The 18531-nt window shown below is 52.4% G+C and overlaps 1 protein-coding gene across 2 annotated transcripts; it reads right to left on the reverse strand.

Annotated features, from left to right (window-relative positions):
- Window positions 1-1537: 1537 nt before the first annotated feature.
- On the reverse strand, window positions 1538-9757 carry RNF112 (ring finger protein 112). Of its 2 annotated transcripts, XM_003420672.3 has the most exons (14): window positions 7462-9757; window positions 7257-7297; window positions 6157-6442; window positions 5776-5982; window positions 5516-5644; window positions 5193-5297; window positions 4760-4810; window positions 4427-4483; window positions 4262-4336; window positions 4012-4129; window positions 3704-3873; window positions 3580-3633; window positions 3337-3411; window positions 1538-3247 (listed from the first exon to the last, which is right to left on the reverse strand). In XM_003420672.3, exons 1-14 carry the CDS (start codon window positions 7513-7515, stop codon window positions 2777-2779), a joined length of 1893 nt encoding a protein of 630 aa, XP_003420720.1. In that variant the 5' UTR covers window positions 7516-9757; the 3' UTR covers window positions 1538-2776. The 2 variants fall into 2 exon arrangements, with proteins under 2 accessions (XP_003420720.1, XP_064135428.1); XM_064279358.1 differs by having other exon boundaries at window positions 7257-7472.
- Between the last annotated feature and the right edge of the window lie 8774 nt (window positions 9758-18531).

Below are 18531 nucleotides of genomic sequence, written 5' to 3' on the forward strand. Positions count from 1 at the left end.
ACAAGTTAGGTCACCAAATTCCTCATCCAGAAATTTGTCACATGAGAATCGCGGAGTTGGTGGCCTTCAACAGATCATAGAAGGGAAACCAGCCAGGCCCCCATACTCTGCTCAGACCGCAGTCGCAGAGTCACCTGGTCACTCATGAATTACAAAATCTGCACTGGAAGCCCAGGAAGCTTGGAACACAGGAGCCAGGTCTCGGAGAGACCTGGGGAGTGGAGGCTCACCTAAGCCAGGGATCTGGCATCAGAAGTTGGGGTTCAAGTCCTGCCTTTATCTCTGACTAGTGGTTCCAACTGAGACACATCACCCCTTGAGCTTTCTCCTCTTTAAAAACAGGTATCATACATACTGCATGGGATAGCTTCAAGGATTAAGGGAGAGGGTCCACCTGGGAAAACCTTAGTAAGCTATAAAGCACAAGGGCAACGCCACTTGATACTACTCATCTTGTCTCTGCAGAGACTTCCCCATTGACTTCATCTGCTCAAAGCGCCAGGAGGAAATAGAACACAAAAGTTCCTTCCAGCTCTCTTGGGTGGGATTCCAGCTGGACAGCACCCTCCCTCTGTGGCTCCTCTGAGGCACAAGAGAGCGTGGAGGCCCCGCCAAGTCTTGAACCCGCCAGCTCCAATGTCTGGGAGGTTCTGTAGCTCATGAATTCACCAGATGATGATGAAAGGACCCAAGGAGTCGTTTTCAGAAAGCCTTTCTCAACAAACACCACACAAACTTTGGGTCCAGTTTCCACCCCTGGTCCATTCCCCCAAAGGCAGAGATTTGCCCACATGGTGCATTTTGTTCCCAGCCTGTTAACTGCAGCTTCTACTGTTGAGCCGTCTGCCCAAGGCCAAGTCCCCTGACACTGCCCCACACACTGTCTCCTGGAGCTGGGCTTCATCAGTCAGAATTGCAGCAAAGGAGCGTCTCCATTTCAGCACAGCTGGCGGAACAAAACCTGTTTCAAAGTCTCTGTGGAAGGCGTCACCTTGGGAAATGGGGGCTCAAGTTCTGCTTCTGCTGTCAGCCTTGTCTGGGTTTGCATCTGTCAGATGCCAGGTTTGGACTCAGGGACTCCTGTCCTCCCTTCCTAATGCGGTATCTGCCATTCTAAAGGGGAAGCAAGGCGGGGGGCGGGAGATATGAACTTCCAGCTGGCTGGCCCCTGTAGCCTCAGCCCTACTTCTTCTCCACCATGTTCCCAGGATGCCCCTTTATGCCTCCACCCTCTCCTCTTCCTGGGACAGATGCCGTTTGACAGTCTGTTGACAGCATCGTCTTAGGAAGTTTCTCAGAGAGGAGAAAGAAGGACCCTGAGTTCTAGCAGACAGGCCCTTTGGCCTGAGCCTCCCTGCAACCACAAGGGTGGCTTGACACTCAGCCCCAGACTGCTTTTGTGTTTCAAAGTCTCCCTCTTTCCATCTACGGGTCCCAAGGGTGGAGCTCTGTGGGTCAGCTCCTCCCACCCCCCAAAAGTCCTCTCAGGGCTGAACTCTTCAATAACTTACTGGAAACTGGCGTTCAAGCACACGTTTTATTTTTCCATACAATGTTCCCATTAACCCTTTACATGTATAGCACAGAAGTCTTCCCCACAGGACTCTCTGAGCCCCCAAGGAAAGGAGTGCTGGCTCCTTGTGGAACCCTGGTGTCTGGGGAGCTGCAGGCAGGTCTCCCGCTAAGATGGAAGAGAAAGATCTGCTCACAATCACAGGGGAGAAAAGGCATGTGTGAGGATAGCTTCCCACTCTTCTTTCTTTTGCAGGACTTTGCTGGAATCTGGTATAAAAGTGGGGCCCCTAGGTGGTACAAACAGTTAAGTACTTGGCGGCTAACTGAAAGGTTGGAGGTTCAAGTCCACCCAGAGGCATCTCAGAAAGGCCTGGCCATCTACCTCCAAAAGATTAGCCATTTGAAAACCCTATAAGCACAGTTTACTCTGACACACATGTTGGTGCCATGAGTCGGAGGCCACTGTACAGCGACTAGTACTGGTACTGATACAAAGGCTGCCTGGCTGAGCTCCGAATGCAGTCAAAGTTGCTACCCTGGCATTTAACCTGTTGCTGTGCGGCATTCCGCAAAGGGCACGGGCACTCTGCCTTCTGCTTGCCGAGGGCACACACCCAGCAGCAGCCAATCTACCAGGAGGGGCAGGGCAGTTCAAGGTGTAGATACAGACTTGGGACGAGGGCCAGTGGGGAATGTGGGAGGGGCCAGGAAGCCACCTGGAGTAGCTCTGGGAAGAGTCCTCAAAGCAGGAGTCTCTGCTCTGTGGTTTCAGTCACTGTCCACCATACCCCATCTCTTTCACCACCCCACACCTTTAACACCTCCTGGGGCCCCCTACTCTTCCTGTCCTGCACCCTCTCATCCTCCTCCCTCTCCATGCACCCCACAGTGGCAGCCAGCCCAGTCTTCTCCTTCCCTTTCCTCCCTGAGCCCCTCAACACTGAGGTCACTTGAGCCAAGGGCAGGCTTCCAGGAAGGGAACACTTTGGCCTTCCTACAATACAAGCAAGCTGGGAGGATGTGGCCTCACTGGTGGCAGGTCCAAGTGTATTTGGTAAGGATGGCAGATTAGTGGTCATCTACAAGCGGAGATGAGTCTCCACTCCCAAACGCTGCCTCCTGGCCAGGGAAACCTCCCCAGATTCCTGGAGCCATCCGGACTCTGGGCATTCAACAGGGTAGAGTGGTACATCTGGGCCCCTTGAAGCCCCTCCCTGCCACCCCCACATCTTTCCCTCCCTTTAACGCCTCCTGGGGCCTCCTACTCTTCCTGGAGAAGCGGCTCTTGATCCCCTTCCTGCACCCTCTCATTCTCCTCCTTCTCCATGCAGCCCATGGTGGCCGCCAGCCCAGCACCCACGCCGCCCCCCACCACAGCAGCCCCCGTGGCCCCCACCGCAGCTCCAGCCGCCACCATGCCAGCCTCTGCAGCCAGAGCTGCTGCTGCCATGCCTGCACCCACCACCCCACCCGCCAAGCCCATGAACCCAGCCCCCACAGCGCCCCCCACAGCCGCCAGGTGGCCACAGAACCGCATTGTATACGTGTCCATGAAGACCTTGGCCATGGCCTGCAGCTCCGCCTCCAAGGCTGCCAACGTCTGCGCTCTCCCTTGGCACAGTAAGGCCACACTGTGCCGAGCCAGGACAGCATCTCTCTGGGCAGAAAGCAGGTTCCGCATAGTATCAGGCAGCACGCGGAGGGCAGAGAATATGCGCTTGGTGGCCAAGTCCTGGGAATAGGGTTGAAAAGAATGGTCCCGAGTAGGAGACCCAGGTGCCCTCTCCCAGCATGGCCCACCTGGCTCCCATGCAGTCTCACCTGCTGCCTCACGAACTCCTCATACTCCTTCTTGGCAGCTTCCACTTGCCGTAGGTCATGCAGCTGGGCAGCCACCTGTCCATGAGAAAGCCAGGCTGCCGCCTTCCTTCCTCCTCAGCCAGACAGGCTCCTGCTCCTCTCCTCCACTCCCAGAGCAAACCGGCTTCTCCCAAGGCCTTGGCACAGCCCCTCCTGGCCCCAAGTCCTCCCTCCCAGCCCCACCATCCTCCTGTGAGTGCCTACCTCCTCCGGAGAGGTGAAGCTGGGTACCGTCCTCCCCATCCAACCTGAGAGGTTCTGCGGAGAGGGTGAAGGGGTCAGGGCGGCAGCAACAGCTGAGGGCTGAGGGGGAGGGATGTTTCCGCACCTTGATTTCCTGAGCTAACTGCTGCCCAGTGAGCAGGCATCTGTCCCCCCGGGCAATGGCTCGTCCCTCACTCCAGGGCCCCCGGCAGCGGCTCTTGGCATGCTGGGGGGCTGCACTCAGCACGTCCACAATGTAGGCATGAAGAAAGCTCCCAAAATCCTCCTCCGCGTCTGAGGAGGGGGAGAAGGGGCTGAGGAGTGATAAGCTCTGGGGGAAGAAGCTGGACACTGGGAGGGTGCTGGCCAGGGCTGCCAAGTGGAGCATCTGGGGAGCAGCACATGGAGGCCTTTGCTCCAGGGGATACTCACTGCTAGGACTTCCATGGCCTCTGTCCACCCACCGCCTCCCTGAAGAAGGCAGGAGGTAACAGCGAGCTTGTTTCCCTTGAAGCAGCTCCTGAAGCTTGGGGTATTTGCCTGACAACTTCTGAGAAGGGTTCAGAAATGCTTTGAGCCTCCTGTCCATAGGACCCCTCCCAGCCCTCTCCCCCAGTCTGCCCTGCCCACCAACACCCTCCCATCCCAGAAGCCAGGCACCCCCACTCTCTGCATCTCTCACCTGGATGATGTCACCCATGTGCCCCGGCCCTGCCTTTTTGGGGCGGGATGAGTCGTGAACTAAGAGATCCAGATGCTGGGAGACAAGGGGAAAGAAGGGGTCCTAACACCAGCTGCTGGTGGTGTCTGGGTCTGGGGATGAGGACTCCAGAAAGGGGTGTCTCACCTGGATTGGTACCATCCCATAGTGCTTGCCCATCACCTCAGCCACGTGGACAAACATCTGGGGTGGGGCACAGGTAGTCACAGTGGGGCCACTTTGAGGACTATGGCACAACCCAGCCCTATACCCACTGTAGGGACTGAGCTTCCCATTTCCCAGCTCCAAGGTTCTCCTGCCTCTCCCCAGACCAGGCACCTTGAAGCTCGCCAACTCAGTTCATGTGGCATACAACCTAGGTCAGAACTGAAAGGGACCTCATCCACCCAGTCCAGTCCCCTGGCCCTATGGCCAGGGCAGGGGTGGGGTGGTGCCCCCCCAAATGAGATGTCTCCTAACCTCTAAGTGTTCCAGGTCTGTGTCCTTCAGCTCCTGGGAGGTGGTAAGGATCTGGAACCAAGGAAAGCGACAAGATAGAAGTGGGCCTAGAAAGGCAAAGTGAGACTGGGAAACCCAGGTGGGGAGGGAACCCCCAGGCAGTCTGGGGGCCTCAGAACACCGCAGAGACCCACAGTATGGCCTCCCAAACCTCAGGGTTGTGCTTGCCTTGAGGTACAGAAGGCAAGTTAAGGAAATAGGATCACGACCCTACAGACCTCAATTGCCCCAGGGACCTTTGGCCCATCCTTCAAACATCCGTGCTCCCACCTTTACGGACTGGGAGCATCTTGCTCCTCGGCTTCGCCACAAGCTGCAGGCAGACCCGGCTGAGATACCTGTCGCAGCTGGAGGGGACCTGTAGGGGGCTGCCTGCACCCCGGGCCTATCCCACCTGGTAGGAGCTCAGCATGGCGGTGAGAGCACACAACTTGGTCCTGGTCTCTCTGCTCAGTTCAGGGCTCATGGCGCCCCCAGTGTCCACCAGGAACACAGCCACCTGTGGTGGGGAACCAACCAGGGGTCAGGCATGCCTTGTTCTTCCTCCACCTGGCCTCTGTCCCACTCCAGTTTTCTCATCCTCACCCCCAAGATTTCTTTCTTGACTGCCCTTCTCTTTGTCTATCTCTTTCACCCTGGCTCCTCCCGCCCCCACCACCACCACTCTCACCCACCCAGGTGCAGTCTTGGCCTCCTTCTGCCCTTTCTCCCCCTCACCTTCTTTCCTTCTTTCCCCAGCAGGAAGGGGCGGCTCCACATCCAGATGCCCCTGGTGAGGCTACTGGTCCCCCACCTGAGCCCTTGTGGGGGTCCCCCTCCTCTCAGCCAGCTACCTTTGCCAGATTCCTACAGGGGAAGAAGGGGCAACATTAGCTGGTCCATTCCTTGTCCCCATCTCCAGGGTCCCAGGCCCCTTTCCCTCCCAGAAGCCAAGCTGGGGCTCCCTCCCAGCCACCTCCTACCTCAGCCGCCCTTACCAGGCCCAGCAAGCCCTGGAGCAAGTGGTTGAGGAGGAAGGATTTCCCTGAGCGCTGCTCCCCTAGGACGGCAAGGAGGCAGACGGGAGTGTCCCTGGCCAGGGGGTGCTTCAGGCAGCGGTTTACGGCCCCCATCCTGAGGATGAGGCCCCCAGAGGCACTGATTCGCACCAGCAGCAGTGGCTCGGCCTTCACATCACACGTCTCCTGTGGGAGAGGAAGAAGGGTTCCCCGAGCACCCAGGGCTAGGAATCAGACCTCAGCCTAGAACTGTGTTCCCCACCCTGACACTCTAGAATAGGGCCAAAGCCACCCACCTCCTCTCAGATCAGACCCAGAGCCCTCTCTGCACCCCACCCGTGATAAGGCCTGGTCCTGGACCTGCAGCGCCGGGGGCAGCGGCTTCTGCGGCAGCAGCTTCATCTTCTCCCCCAGGCTGCGGAGGCCCTTCTTCGGCCTGCATGTCTTGCGGCACTCGGGGCAGCAGGGCGGCTGGCAGCCTGGGGTGCGGTGTGTGCTGAAGCACTGAACACAGAAGTCATGGCCACAGTCAAGCGAGACAGGCTCGTGCAGCCTCTCCAGGCAGATGGCACAGGCGGGAAGCTCCCAGGACCCTGTGGGCCGGGACACCAGGCCCAACTCCAACTTGGGGAACGGTGAGTGGGGCCTAGAGGACAGAGCAGGCCTTTGAAAGCAGGATTTCAGTGCAGGGGGCTCAGGCCAGGAATCTGGGGGGTAGGCTGATGGCTTGGGGTGGGGACCTGGTTCTGTTCTGCACTTCTTTGTGCTGCCTTTAGTTCCCTGGGGCCTCCAGAAACAGCTACTCCCAGAGGGGCCAAGCTTTGCCCACTCTTTACTGACTCACATCCCAGGACCTGGGGACCCCAGAGCGGGGGCAGCAGAGCAGTAACAGGTGTGACCAAGAGCAAGAAAGCCTGGATCAAACGCTGGCTCTGCCATAGCTGGCTCTACAGCCTTGGTCAAGCTCCTTTGCCTCTCTTGGCCTCAGCTCCCTAATTTCTGAGTGGAGAGGTTATAGCATCTGCTTCCTTGGGCCACTGGCACAAATGTTCACTGAAATCCCACTGCCTCCTGCTGCAAGGGTTCTCCCAGGAGCCGCTGACCTCCACTGGGCTCCCTAGGAGCGATGCCCCTACAGAATCCCAGCAGCAGCTTAAACGTGCCCCCTGCTGTGCGGATGGGAGGAGGGGATGTGGGCCCCCATGCCCATCCCTCACTGGGCACATGACCCTGGTTCTTAGAAAATTCCTCCCACTCCTTCTCTGAGCTGGAATCTGCCTCCCAGCAACGTCTACCTGTTTTCCTGTCCCTCCTCCTCCACGGCCTTACAGATCCAGCCTCTGCCCCCGGGACAGCCTCCAGATGCTTGGCCACAGACCTCACACCCCCCAGCCAGCCATCCCCAGCTCTGACTGTCCAGGCTCCCTGCACCACCAAGCCCGGCAGGTCCTGCTACTTACGAACTATTGCTGGTGCCTCCCATAAAGCTCCATTTTCTCTCCTTGGAGAAAAAAAAAATTAAAAAGACAGAGCAGAGTGCAGGCTGCTATCCTAATCCTGGTTTTCACTGGCCCCTCATCCTCCCTCCCAGAACCATTTCCTCATCCCCAGGTGGTCCATTCTCACCCCCAGCCTCTTTCCCCAGTCTCAGGTCTGAAGACTTGCCTGTTTGCCAAGCCGATGACAAAAGGAAATGACTGACAAGATGGGCCTCGGCATGGGAGACGGAGTGGGGAGAGGGTCTTGATGCAGAGGAGGATCCCCAAGAGACCTCCAACCAGCCAGCAAGGATGGCTTTTCTCCTGGAAGCGCTGTGGCAGGTGGAGCGTGGGGGCAGGGCTTGAAGACCAGTCTCCCCAGAGGAGCTGACTCCCTTTCTCCCTGACTCAGATTTGAGCTGGAAAATGAATGTAACAGTCAGGAGAGAGGGGGCTGCCTCTGGCCTCACCCCAGAGGGAGGAGACAAGGACTGCGGGTACCAGGGCTCCGGAGAAGGGAGGGACAGGGCCTGGCTCCGAATCCCTGGCAGAGGCTGGGCTGCAGGCAAGCCAAGGTGGTAGGTCGCCATGGAGACGAATCCCAGGAAAGATATGGAAGCGGGGGAAGGGGGAGGGGATAGAGAGAGAAGCAAAGACAGCAATATGAACTCGCAGGCGGGTGGAGGGGGGCTCCGGGTAGAACCATGGCTGGCACCACCCCTGCTGGCCAGCTGGGTTCTTCCGAGGCCACAGGGCAGAGGGCAAAGAGGAGAGGTGCTGGAGATGGGGGAGGGCACCCAGATGCCAGCAGGCCTAGAACTGGAGAGCTTCTCGTCCATTCAAGTGATAAATGTATACTGAGCACCTACTACATGCAGGGGTCTGTTGCCACCGCACTGCACAAGACCCCGGCCATCACCCACCCCAGAATCTCACTGGTGCCTTTCCCAGCCCTTCAGCTCATCCTCCCAGCTCCCGGCATCGGCTACTTGTCCACTGGTGTCTTCCCTTCCAGCCACTTTCATCTGTAATATGCTTGTGACAGATGGCTCCTCTGGCCTTGAGCTTCTGACTGCCTGAGCTTCTCGTCTCCTCCATCCACTCCCCAGTGCACAGGCAGCCAACAGCCAGAATAAACCTCCTCTCCCAGCACAGCTGACCTCGTGCTGCCCAACACCTTGGTGGGTCCCTGCCACTGTCACATGGAGACCTGGCCTGGCATTCACCAGCTCCCACCAGCAGGCCAGGACTCTCCCCCACAGCCTCCCCCCTCGCCACATACCTCTCTGCAGCCCAACCTTTGCTCTGAGTTCCTTCTGCCTGGGATTCTATTCTTCCTCATCCGCCTGGGAGATCCCCCAAGGCCTAGCTCAGGCACCGTCTCTTCCTTGAGGCCTTCCTGCCTTGCCCCTGACTGGCTGTGATCTTTCCCTCATCCAGGTTTGGAGCTAGGATGATCTGGGCTTGAGTCCCACCCAACCCTTATGAGCTGTGTGGCCACAGTACTTTACTTCACCTCTGCACTCCATACCCTCATCTATAAAATGGAGATAAGAGTCCCCTCCGTAGAATAGGTACATAAAGGACTAGTGATGAGATGGGTTGGTACCTGGCTGGGAGACCCCAGGAGCTGGTGGGATTTGGCTCATCTCAGTCTCTCGCACTGGCTTACTGGAGGACCTGTTTGTGGAGTGGAATTAGGCAAGGAAGCAACGCCATCGGTTCTAACTCCTTCCTGTCCCCTGTCACGGCTGCAAAGCCTCACCCTCAGAAGGAGCAGGACAAGCGCCCGCTGCTGTGCCTTGGGGCACAGAGGAGGTCAGGAGGGGAAGCATGGGCTGGCTCTGCACTCAAATTCCAACTCTGTACCTGGCAGGAAGATGTCCACTCTGAGCCTCACTTTTCTATCTCCAGGCAAAGATGAGGAAGGAGATCCAGGCAGTCAGCCTTGGTCTAGTAAGTGCCCTGGGGGCACAGCTGGGAACAAGATAGACAGACCCCTGCCCTCCCCAGGCCCCTTTCCTTGGGGGATGTGGAGCATCAGGCAGGGAATGCCGCTCTGTGATGTTGGGGGGATGCTGTCAAGGCTGTTCCCGTGAGCCAGGAGTCAGGGACACCTGTTCCAGGCCTAGCAAGCCACAGGTGCAGAAGCCCAGAGGCAAGAGGGGTTGACCCCTGCAGGAACTGAAGGAGTCCGGGTAGCAGGAACACCAAGGCCTGGATCTGCACAACATGGGGCCTCTGGCAACAGGGTCTTGGGGGGCTCCAGCTAGTGTGCCACACAAGTGTCACGTTCAAGACTGGTGTCATGCAAAATGATACTGCAGGGCCCCTTCCCACAGGTCCATCACCCCAGCCCACAGCAGACAGGCAAACCCATGGGGCTGCAGCTGCACACTGGGACGTGCCAGCACCTGGGGTAGGGTGGGTAGGCCCCGCTGAGCTTCTGACCTGTGGGTACAAGGGCCAACCCAGGGGATCCCAATCCTTCTTGAGCTCATGTTCAGTCCTGGGGTGAGGGTAGGCATCTTGGTGAGCTGGCTCCAAGCCCCCAGTGCATGCTCCATTTTTCCATTCGATCTCACTTACAAACTCAAAGGCAAAACAATTAAGAATTTCAAGGCGGTGACCTGAGAGCATTAAGCACGGGTGCACATGCATTGGTTGCAGGCCCTCAGGTGACACTCTGGACAGTGTGGGATGACAAATTAGAGGGTGGAGCTGAGGTGGAGAGGCTGGGAGGGGCTGTAGGGTTCACCCACACTGAGCCATGGCCCTGACAGCAGAGGGATGGCTGCTGAACACACCGCAGCAACAGACAGGAGCCACAGAGGCCAGTCCCTGAGCTCGTGGGGTTGGGCAGGAGATAGCAGATGCTAGACTCATCATCTCCTATCACCCAAATCAGAGCCTGGGCTTAGCTCCAGCCGGATCCTCCTCTTCTGTACCAACCACTTCCCACTTTTTCCCTCCATGCCCCTGGGTCTCAAGCATCCAGGCAGTCAGCCAGGAGGTTAAGAGATTTGGCCAGCTGACCCCTTGGAACAAACTTCCCACTTGCAGACTCTACCCAGCTGGGCCTAGGCCTTGGAAGTGAGAGGCAGCCCCTCACAGCTGGTCTGATAGGCAGACAGCTAGACTGATAGGGTCAGGAGCAGGCCGCAGCCAGGTCTCTGCATACGGGCATCCATTAGCAAGCTGGCCTAGACATTCTTCTTGCAGGAAGCTTATGTGGGGCACTGGGCAGCACCAGGCTTTGTCACTGACAGACCTGGCTTCAAATTCTGGTTCTGCTGTGGGCCAAGTCACCTCCCTTGTCTCGATCTCAGTTTCTTCAGCGATAAAACTGAAGGCAGTAATTCCTCCCTTGCAGAGTTATTGTGAGGTTTGCAGTAGATGCTCAATAAGTGACAGCTGTTAATCAGCCTTGGCGAAAAGCCTGGGCCACTCACCTCATCACACCTAGATCTGCCCCCACCTACCCACCCCAGGTGTCATCCCTGTCTTGCCTTGGCCCTCAGAACTCCAAGCCTCACCCCTTCTTTTTTGTCAGATAAAAAGGCAAGAGATTCCTGCAGAAGCAGGACTTTAGTGGGTAGATATGAGGACAGAGGCCCAAAAGATAAAGTACAGCTTTCAGTTAATTTTTATACTGACAGTAATAGTCATGCATGTTACCTGGGCTCCTTACTCTATGCTGAGTCCTTTATACAACAGACTCTCCATAGTCCTCCAAAGATGGCAATATTAGCTCCATTTTACAGTTGAGCAAATCAAGGATACCCAAGTGACTTATCCAACACCACTGGGCTACAAAACAACAGAGCTGGGATTCACAGCCAAGCCTCCATTTTCTATTCTCTCTATATATACACATGTGCACTCACACACAGTACTGCTTCTTCCCCTCTCAAACCCCTAGCCAACTGCTCCCCCTCAAACCCATAATCAAAGACTAGGCAAAGCTAAGACAACTCAGAAACTATGCCCTTAGCAATCCACAAGGGCATGTATGTTGATGAATGCTGAGTCACTGTGGCATGAGATTAGGTAAGGGGAAATTGACGGCTGACCTCAGAGGTCAGGAAAGACAATGCCCGACACTTGACTGTGCTTCTGCATTCTGAAAATGAGTCTGGTGGGAGAAAGAGGAGCAGGGGTTACCCATCCAGATCACACAGGCCCAGGCTGCTCAAAACCCTGACTGATGGCCCCTGACTGCCAAAGTGGAGGGACTTGGTCAGCCAAGAGGCCTAAGCAAACTTGGGAGAAAGCCACTGAGCCCTGAGCCCAGACCACCACCACCTCGCACAGGCTAAGCCCCACAGGCCACCCCGCCATGGTCCGCCCCCACAGACCACAAGAAACAGAGAATGGTACCCATGAAGACCTCCTCTGCCACCCGCCAATCCATTCTCTACCTGGCAGCTAGCCTGACTTTTTAAATATATAAATGAATGTGTTTCTTCCAGGGCTAGAGAGCCCGCTAGGGCACTAGAAATATTTTATCTGGTGGTGGGTACTGAGTTATACAAATACGCAAAGTCCATCAGAAACCCTGGAGGTCAGAGGAAGAGGCGTAATATTAAAAAAACAGAAACAAAAAACCTCCAGGCCCAAAAGGTTTCACTTGAGAATTCTACCAAAGATTTAAAGGAAAAAACACCAACTCTACACAATTATCTTCCAGAAAATAGAAATGGAGAGAACATTTACGAAGCAGGATTACCCTGTACTGTTGTTGTTGTTGTTGTTAGGTGCCGTTGAGTTGGCTCCAACTCACAGCGACCTTTATATGTAACAGAATGAAACGTTGCCCAGTCCTGCACCACTATATACTGAAACCCAACAAAGACACAACTAAAAAAGAAAAGTATGGAACAGTATCCCTCATGAATATAGATACAAAATCCTTAACAAAATATTAGCAAATAGAATTTAGCGACATATAAGAAAAATTATACACCATGACCAAGTGGGGTTTATTCCAAGGGGGCAAGACTGGTTCAATATTTGAAAATTAATCAATGTAATCTCCCAAATTGTCTGTCAGTTTGTCATACTGTGGTGGCTTGCTTGTGATGCTGGAAGTTGTGCCCCCATTATTTCAAATACCAGCAGGGTCACCCATGGTGAACAGGTTTCAAGAGAGCTTCCAGACTGATACAGACTAGGAAAAAAGGTCTGACAACCTATTTCTGAAAATTAACCAGGGAAAACGCTAAGGATTAGTTGTTTGTTGTTGTTAGGTGCCATTGAGTAGGCTCAGACTCACAGTGACCCTATAGGACAAAATAGAACTGCCCCACAGGGTTTCCAAGGAGCAGCTGGTGGATTTTAACTGCCGAACTTTTGATTAGCAGCTGAGCTCTTAACCACTATACCATCAGGGCTCTAATTACAGTTAGTAATTATAATTAGTTTATAATTACACAAATCAAAGTTCTTCCTTCACCTACAAGGCCCTGCAGAATCGTCTCCCATCCTCTCTTTGAGCTCTTCTACTACTTTCCCACTTTGTCCACTCTGCCCCAGCCACCCTGGCCAGCTCATTGTCCCTCAAACATTAGCATACTCCCACCTCAGGGCTTTTGCACATACTGTTTCCTTTGCTTGGACTGTTCTTTCCCCAGATAGCCTCATGGCTCTCTCCCTTACATCCTTTAGATCTTTATTCCAAGGGTTGGCAAACTATAGCCCAAATCAGCCCGCCACCTGATTTTGAAAATGAAGTTTTATTGGAACACAGCCACACCCATTCATTTATGCGTTGTCTGTGGACACATTACGGGGAAAGATAAATCCCTAGAAAAGGGCATCATGTTTGGTAAAGTAGAGGGTCAGCGAAAATGAGGGAAACCCATGATGGGATGGATTGACACAATAGCCACATCAATGGACTCAAACATACATTGAATGATCATGAAGATGGCATGAGACCAGGCGATATTTCATTCTGTTATACATGAGGTCACCAGGAGTTCGAGAGCAACTAACAACATCAATATAGCTGCTTTTGCATTAAAACAGCAGAGTTGAATAGTTGTGACAGAGACAGTATCGCCAGCTATGACTCCTGAGCCCCTTCCATGGCACTGCTTCTTCCTTCTTCTTGTGGCCCCAGACTTTAGGCTCTTCCTTCCAGCAGGCGCTGGTATCTAGCCAGAGGGCACTGTGGGGCACTGTGGGGTAATGCCACAGGAGAAGTACTGAGTGTACTCCATGGGCCTATGAAATGCCCAGCCCCTGCATCCTCAGAGCCTCCTCCACCCTCTGTGGGCTGTAGGCCCTTGAGTGGCCCTCCCCGCCATTCCCAGGTCTCCTTCCAGCTGTGTCCTCTCTATGTTTGGCCTGGCTCCTACACATGTCCTAGCCAGTGGGACAAGGACTTGATATTTTCTTTTCCTGTGGGGTCAGAAATCTCCAGGGGCTCCCAAGAATGTGGGAGAGAAACAGGCTTCCAGCTCAAAGCCTGGTCCTTCTACCTTGCTGAGCTTCAGTTTCCTCATTTATAAAATGCAGAAGATGTGCCCATAACCAGAAACTATTTAGAATAAATAAAGTATAGAAATAATCTGGGGGTTTAAACCTGATTGATTCGTCACTCATGTTTATGTCCTCTTCCTTCCAAAACTCACTCAAAAGACAGTAAGGAAATATAAAAAGTTGTAAATCCTCAAGGAGCATTGCCCTGCCAATTTCTGTGTTTTGTTTGTTTGTTTATTTGTTTGTTTGTTGTGTCAAAAAAACAAACCCTAATTTGGTAATGCTACCTTCCCTCAGAGCCAACAGAGAGAGAAAGTCTTCTCCTAAAAAAACAAAACCAACCCTAAATTCAGATTTCTAGCCTCCTAAACTGTGAGAAAACATATTTCTGTTTGTTAAAGGCATTCACTTTGCTATTTCTGTTATAGCAGCACTAGATAACTAAGACAATCCTTAAAGAAAGGAAGATATGTATTCATAAAACAAACAAAAACTACATACCATTAAAAAGGAGAAACTGTTCAATTGTACACTTTACAGTGGCTGAATTTTATGGTATGTAAATTACACCCCAATAAAAATAAAAATGGAGCAATTGGAAAATAAAAATAATATGGTAGCTAATTTTTTAAGTGAACAGAAGTACTGGAAGTCAAGGAAGTGCTCCAGAAATTAGAAACAAAAACACAGAGATGGATAATGGCAGCGAAAAGATTAAAAAAGATCAATCTGGGAGGTCTAACATGTGATAAATAAAATTATCAGAAAGAGAAGAGAGAAAACGGAGAACAAACAGCCAAAAAAAATAATAGATAAAAAGACAAAAACATTCCCAGAACTGAGAGATACAGGTCTCCAGCTTGGAAGGGTCTACCAGGTGAAGTGGCACAAGGAAATTCAGAAGACCCACCCAAGGATCTTTCAAACATCAGGGTTGGGGACTGTTTTTCAATAACAGGCCTTTTAGTACCAGTTTTTTTCCAACTACATGTATGTATTAAATTGATTTTTTTTTTAATTTTTAATCTGTACGTTTTCTCCCAAGTATGCAACATTTCACATGTTTTTTAAAAACACCTAAATTACATAAATCTCAGTAGTAAGTAGGGGAAAGGTCATATCTCAAGATATCCTAATCCCAAAGGCCTTTGGGATTGAGCTCAAATGTCCTCACTAGGCATTAAATGTCCTCCCTATCTCCTCCCCGCCCCTTCTCTGGGCCACACTCTGAGCTCCATCAACTGAACTTGTACCAAACTACAAAAAAAAAAGTAACAAGAGACACCAAATCCCTCCTGATTGGCCCTTTTTTTAGAGAAGGAAAATATAAGGCGTGCGAGGGAGCGTTTTCTCTACCCCAAAACTCTGTGTTTGGCCTTGGATCCTGGGCCAGCCGTCACCATCCCCTCAGAATGGCCTGCTCTAAGCACCCTATTAAAAACGGTAACCCTCACCCCGAGAGCCTTCCCTGGCTTATTCACAATACTTACAACTTCTTTTTTCTCTTTAGCTCTATGAGGGCCAAAAATTATGTCTGTCTTGCTCACTGTTGCATATACAGTAGTTAAAGAGGGACTGGTGCATAGTGGCACAGTTGTTAAGCGCTACAGCTGTTAACCAAAAAGGTCAGCAGTTCGAACCCACCAGCCACTCCTTGGAAACCACATGCGGTAGTTCTACTCTGTCCCGTAGGGTTGCTATGAGTCTGAATTGACTCAAAGGCACACAAGAACACCAACAGAGGAAGAAAAAGGAGCCCTGGGGGCACAAACAGTTAAGGGTTCTGGCTGCTAACTCAAAGACTGGTGGTTTGAACCCACCCAGCAGCTCCACAGGAGAAAGACCTGCCTCCATAAAGATTGCAGCCAAGAAAACCCCATGGGGCAGTTCTACTCTGTCACATGGAGTTGCTATGAGTCAAAATCGACTCGATGACACACAACAACAGAGGAAGAAATCAACGAATGAGTGAATGAATGAATGAAAGCTTCCAACCAAAAGAACCAAAGAAATAGAGAAAGGAACTCTTCCTTCTGCCCTCCCCTTCCCCAACCAGGGAAGATTTAAAAATTTTCCTTCCTTGTAAGCTGAATGCCCAGTGCATTCCACCCTGATTCTATCACGACTTTCCAATAAGGATACATTCTCTCAGAAATGGAAATGCTTGGTCAAAGGGTATTAGGAATTCCCTTTTTCAGTCCTGTAAACCCCTTGACACTCACAAATCACCACCGAAATAATTTTTCCCCTTTCTCTTTGGGGTGGGGGCAGAAGATAAAATTAAAGAGCTGTTAAGCAAGATCTGTGCATCCCTTCCCAGGAGATGGATCATGGACATCAAAATAGTCAAAAACAACATGGAATGCTTGCAAAATTCCTGCAAGAAGCTGCTCTGGGTCCAGAAATGACACTCTTGCTGGGCTCCCACGTCTGTTCCAGAACAAGAGATCCACCCACAGTACCAGCCTCGTGTGAGCAATGAGCTACGGCTAGAGGCAGTAATAAAAGGGGTCAAAATCCCAGCCCTATTTGAAGCAGCAACCTGTTATGTTCTGGGTTTCAGGCAAATGCCTCTTAGTCAGCCACTTCCCAGAGCAAGTGGCCCATGCTCACTTGGGATGGAATAGAGGGGTATCCTGGAATGCTCAGACCTTCAAAACAATCCCACCTTTACCAGGGGCTAAACATGAAATATGGGAACATTGGTGGTTCAGTGGTAGAATTCTCATCTTCCATGAGGGAGACCCTGGTTCGATTCCTCTCCAGTGTACCTCATGCAGCCACCACCTGTCTCTCAGTGGAGGCTTGTGTTGCTAGAGTGCTGAACAGGCTTCAGTGCAGCTTCCAGACTAACATCGACTAGGAAGAAAGGCCTGGTGATCTACTACCAAAATGAGCCAATGAAAACCCTATGGATCACAATACCCTATCCACAGCCAATCGTGGGGATGACACAGGACGGGGCAGCACTTCAATCTGTTGTGTACAGGCTTGCCATGAGTCAGGGACAAACTGGACAGCAGCTAACAACAAAGCACAGCATGGAGGATACGAGAACGTTTCCGCATGTTATCTTAGGTAGAGAATGAAGGGTTGGCATGCCCTTAAACTGGAATCTGTCTATTGGTGTCTAGAAACATTCACCTTGTTGGTTTATTTAGTAGACTAGACTCAGTAGAGTACAACCAGGATATAATCTAATTCCCACCCACCCCACTGCTGCTTTGGAATGCCCACTGGCTTGCTGTCTTCTGCCCCGGTGAGCATGTCAGGTAGCCCCACAGCTTTTCTGGCTCCTCTCCAGATGGTAAAGGGGCCAGTCTGGTCTGTCAAAGCTTTACTCCTGCACTGATTTAAATCATCTCTACCTGGGTCAGGCCTTACTTGCAGCTCAGACCCTACCTGCAGCTCAGACCCAGCAGAGGGGGGAATGGAGGTTGTCTGCTTCTTCACTCTCCTTGCTCTGATTCCTCCCACAGCGTGTCCCCGTTGTTGGTACAGGTGGAGGACAATAAGCAGGCTGTCTGCTGTTCTCTCTACCACAATGCCCTGTCGTGATGGCTAGTCGAATGTTGGGCTCTTTGGGGCCATTTGTGGATTCTTCCGTCCTGTACTATCCTCTACCCACTTGCCCTGTGCTCTGTCAGTTCCTGCCCTCCGGCTTTCTCAGTCAGGATGGGGGCTCATCCCAGTTGTCAGTCCTTTCAGGACCCCCTCTCCTGACTACTCCACAGTGCTCACTTGGTCCCAGGGGACGCCACACAGCCTCATCCCACCATTATTGTACAGGCCTATCTTAGTTATCTTAAAGAAAAAAAAAAAAACCATTGCTGTCGAGTCAATTCCGACTCATAGCAACCCTATGGGACAGAGTAGAACTACCCACAGAGTTTCCGAGGAACAGCTGATGGATTCGAACTGCCAACCTTTTGGTTACTAGCTGAACTCTTTACCACAGTACCACCAGGGTTCTGTCTTAGTTATCTAGAGCTGCTAAAACAAAAATACCCCAAGTGGACAGTTTTAATAAACAGAAATTAATTTTCTTAGAGTGTAGGAGGCTACCCACTGCCATCAAGTTGATTAGAGCATCAGTTCTAGAGGAAGGTTTTCTCTCTAGTTGGCTCTGGAGGAAGGTCTTTGTCTCTTCAGCTTCTGTTTCCTGGTTCCTTGAAGGTCTCCATGTGTTTTGGCATCAGTCTTCCCCCATTTCTCCTCTGCCTGCTTGTTTAATCTCTTTTGTATCTCAGAAGAGATTAACTCAAAATACACCCTACACTAATTCTGTCATATTAACATAACAAAGACAACTTATTCCCAAATGGGATTATAACCACAGGCATGGAGTTTAGGATTTACTACATATATTTGGGGGGGACATAATTCAATTCATAACAAGGTCACTCCCCTCTCACCCTCTCTCCCCATGCTTCCACCAGGCAGCTCCCATCAGCCTCCTACCTGCGTAACTCCAGGGGAGACACAGTTCCTATGCCTGTCTTCCAAGTAATTCTCTCCCAACCCACTGCAGGAGCAGCCTCCGGGAACGGGCCCATTGGCTTCTGCAACTCAGTCTCATCTCTCCTACCCATGTTCACAGTAGTTTTCTCAGAGTCCCCTCACTTGGCTGGGTTGAGGGATACAAACCCTCCCCCCGGTGCTCTCTTCCCACAAGTGCTTCTAAAACTCCCTCCTTAGCCCTCTAGACTTCTCCTCCTCAGCTGAAGGTGACTGAGGGTTGACAACCACAGGAGTCCTGCTGAGAGGCAGC

This window comes from Loxodonta africana, chromosome 2 (genome assembly GCF_030014295.1).
Source record: "Loxodonta africana isolate mLoxAfr1 chromosome 2, mLoxAfr1.hap2, whole genome shotgun sequence".
NCBI lineage: Eukaryota > Metazoa > Chordata > Mammalia > Proboscidea > Elephantidae > Loxodonta > Loxodonta africana.